Below are 10733 nucleotides of genomic sequence, written 5' to 3'. Positions count from 1 at the left end.
CTGGTTTCTCCATATCGATCATACGGCGGTAACCAGACCTCCCCTGTACACCACCATCATCAGGTTTTCTCCTGACTGAGCCCTCAGCACCAATTTTTCCTGCAACCCCGTTGCCACACCAAATGGCCTGCTTGCCTCGTAGCTCATGAGAAGAAGCACCCAGCAGATCCGGATCAATCTGTGGCAGCAAAGCAGAGAGACTTGTTGATTTAGATTGTAGCAATAGGAATTTGGGGAAAGTTTAGATGATTCCTGTTTGGCCTGAATAGCGTAGCTCGCCATGTCGGATTGGGAGGAAGTAGCCATGGGCATGGAATGGGTGGGATAGAGGACATCATGGGATTGCTCCCAGAAGGGCACATAAGGCCTGAGATTCCTCTGTGCCCAATACAGCCTATGCAGTTCCTCGACCTACAAACACCAAATCAGATGCAACCACATGAGCAAGGGAAATATTTCACAGCACAAACAAATTAGCTTTACGTCTACCGAATCTGGCGAAGAAATTGCGAAAACAATTGACTTTTATTCGTGGCTATATATTATTTTTAATCGTGATTTACACGGGCTGGCATGTGAGGAAAGAAGAGATTTTTGCGGGGAGCAAGTAGGTAAGCAGGGGAAGGCACCTGGTGGCGGTAGGCGTGTTCTTGGCGGAGCATTGCGTGGCCGAGGCGGTGGTCCTGGGGCGCGGGCTCTGGCGACGGCGGCGCGCAGTTGAGATCCAAATCCATGACAGCGTATATGATCTGCCCCCTCCCTGGATTGGACTGTACCCAACAACAAGCAACCGAGCAAGCAACAGAGAATCTAATTGAGATCAAACAAACAAATCGACCGGCAGGAGGAAAGGCAACCAAATATACTAAATAAACAACGGATTAAAACAAGAAAATATAGGCCAAGATTTTACTTACCTAGGCGAGGCAAAACATTTGGCTTCCGATGCAGGGGAGGAAGCTAGCTAGCTACTGGTCTCCTCCTCCTTTCTGCATGCTTTTCTTGTGATGTTTTCCCCTCCCCCAGCAATCGTTGCCCTCGCCGTCCATGTGAGGTTTGCTCATGGCGCGGCGGCACAGAGAGAACAGATAAGGAATTCAGTGGCTAAGAAGACAAGGAGGGGCGGATCTGAGCAACCCCCGTTGAATGGATTTGCCAGGCATGGGTAGTGGCTTACCGGAGTTGTGTCATTGCAGGTAGTGACGCGTCGTTGCGGATCCAGCTGCGACATCGCAGGAGAGTAGCGCCGCCGCGGATCCGACCGGAGCGGGACCGCATCCATCACCCGCAGGTGCTCCAGGAAGCGCGCCCCGTCCGTCCCGCTCGGTCGCGCAGCCCACAGCAGGCAGCCCCAAGGTCAGTGGATGCAAGAGACCGATGTGGTGGCCGGCGGAGGGGAGAGTTGGGCTTCCTGCTCGTCGACGCGGACGGCGATGCGGCGGGGGGAGGGGAAAGGGCAAGAGGGTTTGTGCGAGTGAGAGACGATAGGAGATGAGAGAGTGAGCGAGACGAGAGGATAGGTAGAATGCGGCGGGGGGAGGGGAACGGGCGACGCCGCGTCGCTTTAGTTCTACTGCCGCCCTAGCGTCCTGCATGCCAGGTGGGCCATGCTGGCGGGCCGCGCAACAGGCCCGTCGTGGCGGGCCTGGCTTTCTTTTTTCTTTTCTTTTTTCTCTTTATTTTTTTGGGTTTCTGTTAATATTTTATTTCCTATACTTTTTTATTCTTTAGTTACATTGTTTTGTTTATATTATAAAATACAGCGTTCGTTGCATGTCACAAAAGTGTTCAATAGTATTAATGAAATGTTCATGGGTTTTTTCAACAGTTCATCATCCATAACAAAATTGTTCAACATTTATTATAAAATGTAAAATGAATATATAATCAATGTGTTTTTTAAATTTGTAACAGTATATTACAACAAATTCAAATATGTATTCAAAAATTGTTCAAATTATATTACAAAAATATATAATCATTGTGTTTATTTGTTTATTTTCTTGTCCTTTTATCTTTCTTTTATTTTTTGTTTATATTTTTTTCCTATACTCTTTTATTCTTTATTTATAATGTTTTATTTTTATTATAATATACAGAGTTCAATGCATGTCACAAAAGTGTTCAACGGTATTAAGGAAATGTTCATGTTTTTTTGAAAAGTTCATCGTCCAATACAAAATTGTTCAATATTTATTATAAAATGTTAAGTGAATATATAATCACTGTGTTTTTTAAATTTGTTAAGTGTATATTACAAAAAAATGAAATATATATTAAAAAATTGTTCAACTTATATTACACAAATATTGAACAATTTTTTTTTTGTTTATTTTCTTTTCAATTTTCTCTGTTTTTTTTCTGTTTATAATTTTTTTCCAATACTTTTCTATTCTTTATTTATATTGTTTCATTTTTATTATAATATAGAGAGTTCATTGCATGACACAACAATGTTCAATGGTATTAAAGAAATGTTCATGGTTTTTTACAATAGTTCATCATCCATTACAAAAAATTTCAACATTTATTATAAAATGTTAAGTGAATATATAAAAATTATTGAACATTTATGATAAATTTTTCAACTGTGTTTTTGAAATTGGTTAAGTGTATATTACAATAATTTGAAAACTGTATTAAAAAATTGTTCAACTTACATTACAATATTTATCATCACTATGCATTTTTTGAGTTTTTTCAAAATAAGTTTGATACTTAATATGTCGCTTCGCAATATTTTTTTTTGCGGGTTACAAGAGTTCCTTAGATGTTTTTTAAGATTTATTACATGTTGTTAGTTTGTAGTCAGTTTTCTACACGGCTGGAGCTCGTTACATCCAAATGGGCCGTCCCAGTCGCCCCCTGCCATGCTTAAAGGCTCCCGTGTTTTGCTTACCGCATGTTAACCTGGCCGGGCTGTGATTATTCTTATTACATATACTAAGAGGAACAAAAAAAATAGAAAAAACACATATACTTGGTTAATGCTGGTTAGTTAGCATGTTTTTGTTTGTTTCTCAAATTTCAATAGCATATGTAATTAATTTAAAATCATTTAAGCAATTTCAGATGACCACTTACTTATATATGAACATTATAATTTGTTGTTTCCTTCAATTGCTGTATTGGTAAGATGATCTGAACTGCATATTTTCTAATATAATCATAAGCATTTTTTATCACAGCTAAAATAGTTGTGTTAATTTCACATTATATGATGCATAAATAAATCCTATTTATATTTCTGCATAGATATAAAGTGATGGGTTCCGACATACGCACTGATGTAACGATGACAGTCCGCACTGATACACCACGAGAAGAGGTGCATATAGCTAACCTTACTCTGTATGTATATTATAGATGATAATATGAATGGTCTATTTATATTGTTGTTTAATCAGAATATAGGAGAAATGGATATGGACTTCGGAGATGCACGAAAAGAATTCATGAAGGTTTCAGATGCAATGTCGCTGGAAGGGGCCGGACATTCACAACATAATAACGTCGAAGAGGTTATATCTCATAACAAACCAAAAAAGGATGCTAAATTGCATGTTATCCCACAAGGTATATGTTTATATTATTATCTATCTTATTTTTGTGATCTTGCCTTTTGTATTCAACTAATTTGGTTATTTTTTTGTGTTACTAAGTTGTCTCACTTTTTATGAATTTGACAGACTATGTTTGTACCCCTAGAGATATTACAGTCATCGAATCAATAAAGTCTGCCCCCAAGAATACCCAGTTCGTGGACATTGGAGATGCCTTGTTAGCAACCGACGATTTGAAATGCCTTATAAAAAATGATATGTTCTTACATGACGGTGTAAGACCAATTGCACAAACTTTGTAATCAATAATATGATCAATATATAATATCATAAAATATTAATATATTCTAAATGTTGTTTACAGGTGATAAATGCTTACATATATTGCATGCTTGATCACGACCATCTACAAGACAGAGCGGGTGAAAAGGTACACATTATTAGCACGTTTGTATCTGGCCAGATAAAAGAAGACGGTGAAAGAGACATCGACCCATCAAAATATCATCGCATCGTGCGTCATGTTAATACTTATATACAGCAAGATATGGTTAGTTTTTGTCTTATGGAATGTTTTTTAGTTCATATGTGTGATTATATATTAATAATTATATCTAATTTTGATTGTGATTTGTATGATATTTACACCAGTTATTCATTCCGATTAACATGCCGGGCTACCATTGGTATCTAGCAGTTGCCAATGCCAAAAAACGAGAGATCCAAGTATTGGACTCACTTGGTGAGAATGTCAAACGCAATGACCTTGCTACTACGGTAACTATATATTTTTTACTCATCTTAACATTTGTTTTGTTTGACTTCATCCCTAACATTTCTCATATGATAGTTACGGGGGCTCGAGAAATGGCTGAAACTTGCAGAGCAGAGTCCGAAGTTTATCAGAGGTGATAAGTGGCCCGATCTCAATGTTACAAAATGAACGGTTGAAGAGCAAGTTCAGGAGGCAATACAAACCGATGGGTAAGCAATTGTTAAAATGGTTTGTTTATTTGATTCATCTCTGTGATATTCTAAAGCATTATTTTATAATATTATAGCGTATCATGTGGATTGTTTATGCTAAATTATATGGAATATTGGACATCACATGGACTGTCAGACCAGTTCACCCAGGTATTTCATTTTTATACATTATCTCGTTATTTTATATGAAAATATTATATATATTTTTTGTATAAATTTTTTGTAGAAGGATATGAAATATTTTCGTCAAAAATTAGCAGTCATTTTGCTCGATTCAGAGCTTAATAAGCTAAAAGGATGTCCCATATACCATCAACCTGTCAGCGAAGAAACTTTAGGTAATTCTGATATCGAGATCCTGGATAATCCTTCTGACGTAGTCGAAGAAAAACCTCCTGCCCCAATCACTATCATTCCCACGGACCAACGTCAAATAATTGCCGACCTCTGCAAGTACATCATGTCGATCGATGATGCCGGGTGTTTGGAGTAAGTATCATGTATCAATATTTAATGTGTGGATGTATATTATTGTTCTTCTTACCATCCAAATTACAGGAAGGTATGGGTCCTGACCTGCACACCCGATCCAATGAGCTTAAGTCTTAAGAAACTTCAGTGCATACTTAAGATGGAGCAGCCTATGGACAATGATTGCTTCAACACTGCCGTGCGTATGCTGGCATGTGATGAGGGAGTATTGTTCACAGACCCTCCTATACACTACATGGATCTACGATTTTGTGTAAGTTATCGTAACTCTTCATTCTATGTGACATTAGTATCAACATGTTTAAACAATATTTCTTCTTTTACTTAGTCCATGATGCTAGAGTCAACACGAGGTCAGAAGTTTTGTGAGAAGGAAACTATCCAGACGTTGGCAACATTATTTGATAGCTGGCCTGGGATGGAGATCGACATCTCATCTTGCAATAAGGTAAATAAAATATTTTGTCCATCGTTATCATGGTTTATTGTTGTTTCTAATAATTCCACTTGTAGATTTATCTTCCCTATGCATCCATCGGCCGATACATCTTGTACGTCATCGACAAAGAGGCACGTCGTCTATATATTATGGATCCTATTCAAACATCACAATCGTCAGAGGATAACAACTTGAGGCATTCACTGAAATTAAAAAGTTTTGCAAGGGATTTCAAAGAAGCACTCGGAATAAAGATTCCCGGTTGGAATTATGATATATCTAAATGGCAACGTTTATTTCTGTTCGGTGTTCCAACGAGTGTGGATGGGTAATGAATTCATAACAAGAATATTTACTTTTGTTATCACTATATTTTTTATATTATTAATTCAAATTTTTGCAGGAATGTGTTTGGCTATTTTATTTTCCATTTTATGCTCTGGTGGAATGGTAAAGAATTGGTGAAGCCGATTTGTGCGGTGAGTATTGTGCGTTACATGTGTTAAGACCTTCGGCGTGAAATTGTCATACTAACTACATGTCTTGTTTCTGCAGGATGGGTATGAATTGAGGAAGCATTTTTTATTATACTTGCTAAAACATCGTGGGAATGAAGCTAGAGGAAACTTTCCTGATATTGTGAAAGAATTTCTTAAACGCATTATGTAGATATTAATAGTTTTGTAATAGATGTTCAGTTGGAACATCACTCAGCTTGTTACATGGACATGTCGTTAATTTTTCTTTTATGTTATCCAATTACATTGCAATAATGGACTTCAGTTATTAAGTAATTGTGTTTGTGTTATATTCTTTGTACGTGTGGAATTTAACATGTAACTTTTGTAAACTATTTCAAGAGCCCGTGGCAACGCACGGGCATTCTACTAGTATGCGTTAAATTTGCAGATGAGTAAAAAATGCATGAATCTTGATGCGAATGAAAGGTACTCCCTCCGTCCCAAAATTCATGTCTTAGATCTTTCTAGATACGGATGTACCTAATACTAAAAAGTGACTTGATATATCTATATGTAGACAAATTTAAGACAAGAATTTTGGGACAGAGGAAGTAGATCCTTTACCATTACATACTGCTGCTGGTAAAAAAGACTTTGGCGTTGATGGACGGCTTTATGGACGAACAACACAAGCCATGAACAAATTGTAGAAACTGTAGGATGATTGTTGTATTGTTGTTGTATTGATCTGACCTTCATATGGGCTATATATAGGAGTACAATATGGGGGAGAGGATTGGAGTACAAGGCAAGTCATGGTTGGTTTAAACCAAATATATCTCTATCTCTCATAATCCCTAACTAACACGTGTGTACTTCTAACATTCCCCCTCAGTCGTAGCGTGAGTGAAGCGAATGATTGCGACTGAATTTGAAGTCTTGCGCTTCTGCCGTCCTCTTCGCTGCACCATCATCAACTGCGTCTCTGATGGCTGATGGGTCGGCACCTAGGGCGATGACTTCGTCCCTTTCTGGTGCCTTCCCTGTCTTCTCCTCTATTCCCTCCCGCAGTCACAGCGGGAGTGTCGTGGACGCAAGTGACGAGGCGGAGCTGTTGACTGGAGTTGTTGCCGATGAGTTGCTGTAGACATAGCCATTAATGTCGAGGTAGCCGATCATGGTGATGTAGCCGTGGTCGATGGTGTGGTCGTCGTGGATGATGAAGCCGCACAAAGCCGGAGGCGCAAAAAAATGCGCTATGACGGAGCCGCAGACATGGATGGTGCACCTTGCAGATGTCAGAGGGTGCCGTCGGTGATGAATCCATCGGTTTTGTCAAGACCGGAGGAAGGCCATCGAGCACACATCGGTTTTGCCAGAACCGTGTGGCCGTGTAGGGTTGTCACTGTAGTGACGCCGTGTCGATGCAGTCGTGTCATCGTTGATGACGCGGTCGATGCCGTCGTCGTGACGCGGTCGTTGCCGTCGTCGAGGTCGCGTCTTGCAGAAAAATCTGTCAAAGGACGCTAGGTGTCCATCTTATGGACGAGGTGGCGGCAGTGTGTTGACAATGATGATGATGAAGACCACGTTGATGAAGACCTTGGCGATGAAATGTCGGCGATGCAGCGGCGTGTCGATAATGATGCGTCGCTTGGAGGCGTCCCTCATGGCGAAGGGTATCGATGTCGTGCCGTGCTGAAGAAGACGATGAAGAATTGCATGCTTTTCACACCGGCTTGGTGTGTGGATGATGTATGTCGAATCCGTAGATGTGCTCGGCGAAGATTTGTTTCCTTTTTTGATGTAGTCGTACAGCTTGATGAAGTGGTTCGGCCGGTGCAGTTCGGCTAGATGCAGTGCAGATGGGTCGGTGCAGTCGCTTGGTTCGACGATGGAGCGCTTGACGTAGATCTGTGCAGGTGCAACGGTTGGTGTAGATGACCCGCTCCCAGCTGGCGCGGGCATCCCGGACTTGCGCGCGTACCGTAGCCTCGTAGGAGTCGCGTCACGTGGAGATGCCGAAACCATCTCGTAGCGGGTGCGTGTCGTCGAAGGATGCGTAGCCGGATCCGGCGAGAGGCCCTGTAGTCGATGCACGGCCCGCTAGCGCTCGCCTCTCGGCAGGCATGGCCGTGTATCGATGGAGTTTGCGGCCGTGGTGACGCTGATGTTTCCTGTACGCATGCATCTTTTAGTTTCCTGGTGCATGCGTGTACAGGCCTTGTGCCTCCTCGTTCTGCATATACACAAATCAAGGAAGATTAGATCGGACCAGCGTGCCGCCCTCCCGGTGTCGTGGTCAGGTTCCGCCACGTGAAGTTTTTCTATGATGTCGTCCTTGTGGAGCGAGTCGATGAGGTTTCGTGCTGATGCGTCGCGGACAGCAGGATCAGGTAGACGCGCCCTGCCGACTGGATGGTGTACTGCGCGGCCGGCGGCCACCAAGCGCCCGCGGGTGGCCAGTCCCGCGTGCTTGGTCGATATCGCCTGGAGCCGGCCGCCGGATCAGTGCATGCGCCCGTATGTAGCCGCACGGTGCCGTGCGCTGCAATCGGAGGCCGGAGAATTTGCTCGGAAAAGCTGTAGTCGCCCGTGGGAGATCGGCGGGGCATGGCCGTCTGCACTGATTATGGGATTTTCACCGGATTTTGAGGGTCGTAGGATTTATTTGTGGCTAAAACAGAATTGATCTAAGAAATTTGGAAAAGTGAAATTGATCTAATCTACGAAACCGATTTGATCTTCGATTGATCGGGTGCCGTGCCTCCGGAGAGAGGAGATTAATCTCCCCGGAGGCGGCGCGCTGCGGAAGTGGTGGAAGAACGTAGGATCGGTGTTGTTGGACAAACCGCTCTAATACCATGTAGAAATTGTAGGATGATTGTTGTATTGTTGTTGTATTGATCTGATCCTCATATGGGCTATATATAGGAGTACAATGTGGGGGAGAGGATTGGAGTACAAGGCAAGTTATGGTTGGTTTAAACCAAATATATCTCTATCTCTCATAATCCCTAACTAACACGTGTGTACTTCTAACACAAATCATAAGGTTCTGAAACTGATAGCCAATACGATTGTTAGTGACAAAAAAGTTTTCTGTTCCTTTTTACCTGAGACGGGGATTCTGCGGCTGCCATGAAGTCGATTCCGTTGGGGGAGGAAGTGTTGATCACTTTTTCCCAAGTGTCTTCTCGTTCGTAGGGCCCTCAAGAGCCTTCCTTTTCTTGTTCTTCCCATTCTCCGCAGCAACTTCATCACGGTTTAACACCCTAGCATCATACTTCCTCTGTTTCAAGTTACTCGTCGTGGTTTTAGTTCAAATTTAAACTAAAACCATGACGTGTAATTTGGAACGGAGGGCGTAGTATACAATGAAATCAAACTTCTGACCAAACAATATGCATACAACACGAAAAAGAAAGATGATAATTCTGATCATAGCTTCTAGGCTTTTCCAAGGCATCCACATCACTGTTAACGGTATTTCGAAAGCCTAGCATACACTTCCGAATATAATAACAAACTTGAAACTTCACAAATGTTCTATAGCCCTTTTCTACTGCTGTTCTATAGTCTTTTAAATACAGATACATGCGTGCCTTTTTCGCTTCGCGTGAAATACCCTTCAAAAGATTATTTTTGTAATCGGTGAAAAGCAACAAGTTAGTGCCAAATCATGTTTACCACAATTTATGTGCTACACTGCTTCGTGGTGAACCTACCAACATGGCACCGGCTATGGCATCATATTCAGGCCCATTGTTGGCCATCATACGTAAGGTGCATAGCCTGATATTATTGCTAAGCTTGAACATTACTGTATTAGTTGCCGATAGCTTGGACTTCAACTTTGCTTCAACAACAATGCACGGAAAACAATAGATAGTACACATCAAACAATAGAAATAAAAAATTAAGAAAGACCACGCCACACCATTGTTAGAGGCATGCATGTACCAATAAGCCAGCGGCAACGACATCAGGTTCTCCCTCTGCTTTTCCTTCATGCTTGATCTTTTTTGCTTCTTTCTTAATCTTGAGGCTCAGGTTTTCCTCCTAAACATCGCCATTCTCGGTATACTTATTCTCCATCTTGGGACACTTGACAACGCAAAGATGTTAGTAGTTAGCAAAGCGATCAATCATGCATCACTGTTTGGTTTTGTGAAGGCAAGAGAAATTAATCTACCCATTTAGCTGCAGCATGCAAGTAAAGGAAATATGCCCTATAGGCAATAATAAAGTTATTATTTATTTTCTTATTTCATGATAAATGTTTATTATTCATGCTAGAATTGTATTAACCGGAAACATAATACATGTGTGAATACATAGACAAACAGAGTGTCACTAGTATGCCTCTACTTGACTAGCTCGTTGATCAAAGATGGTTAAGTTTCCTAACCAAAGACATGAGTTGTCATTTGATTAACGAGATCACATCATTAGGAGAATGATGTGATTGACTTGACCCATTCCGTTAGCTTAGCACTTGATCGTTTAGTTTGTTGCTATTGCTTTCTTCATGACTTATACATGTTCCTATGACTATGAGATTATGCAACTCCCGTTTACCGGAGGAACACTTTGTGTGCCACCAAACGTCACAACGTAACTGGGTGATTATATAGGTGCTCTATAGGTGTCTCCGAAGGTACTTGTTGGCTGGCGTGTTTCGAGATTATGATTTGTCACTTCAATTGTCGGAGAGGTATCTCTGGGCCCACTCGGTAATGCACATCACTATAAGCCTTGCAAGCATTGCAACTAATGAGTTAATTGCGG

The 10733-nt window shown here is 41.3% G+C and overlaps 2 protein-coding genes across 2 annotated transcripts; both read left to right on the top strand.

Annotated features, from left to right (window-relative positions):
- Positions 1-3419: 3419 nt before the first annotated feature.
- LOC147965819 (uncharacterized) lies at positions 3420-4506 on the top strand. Its single transcript, XM_087530622.1, has 5 exons — positions 3420-3576; positions 3690-3838; positions 3928-4113; positions 4215-4340; positions 4414-4506. Exons 1-5 carry the CDS (start codon positions 3420-3422, stop codon positions 4504-4506), a joined length of 711 nt encoding a protein of 236 aa, XP_087386748.1.
- A 277-nt stretch (positions 4507-4783) lies between these two features.
- Positions 4784-6217, top strand: LOC147965818 (uncharacterized). The gene is made up of 4 exons (XM_087526953.1): positions 4784-5490; positions 5556-5809; positions 5885-5960; positions 6037-6217. The coding sequence occupies exons 1-4, from the start codon at positions 5374-5376 to the stop codon at positions 6148-6150; spliced, it is 561 nt and encodes a 186-aa protein (XP_087383079.1). The 5' UTR covers positions 4784-5373; the 3' UTR covers positions 6151-6217.
- The last annotated feature ends 4516 nt before the right edge of the window (positions 6218-10733 follow it).

The sequence above is a fragment of the Triticum urartu genome, chromosome 6A (assembly GCF_056163025.1).
Source record: "Triticum urartu cultivar PI428250 chromosome 6A, HENAU_Tu73, whole genome shotgun sequence".
NCBI classification, from domain to species: Eukaryota; Viridiplantae; Streptophyta; class Magnoliopsida; order Poales; family Poaceae; genus Triticum; species Triticum urartu.
Note: the sequence above shows the minus strand (reverse complement) of the source record. Positions and strands in the feature narration are given on the sequence as shown.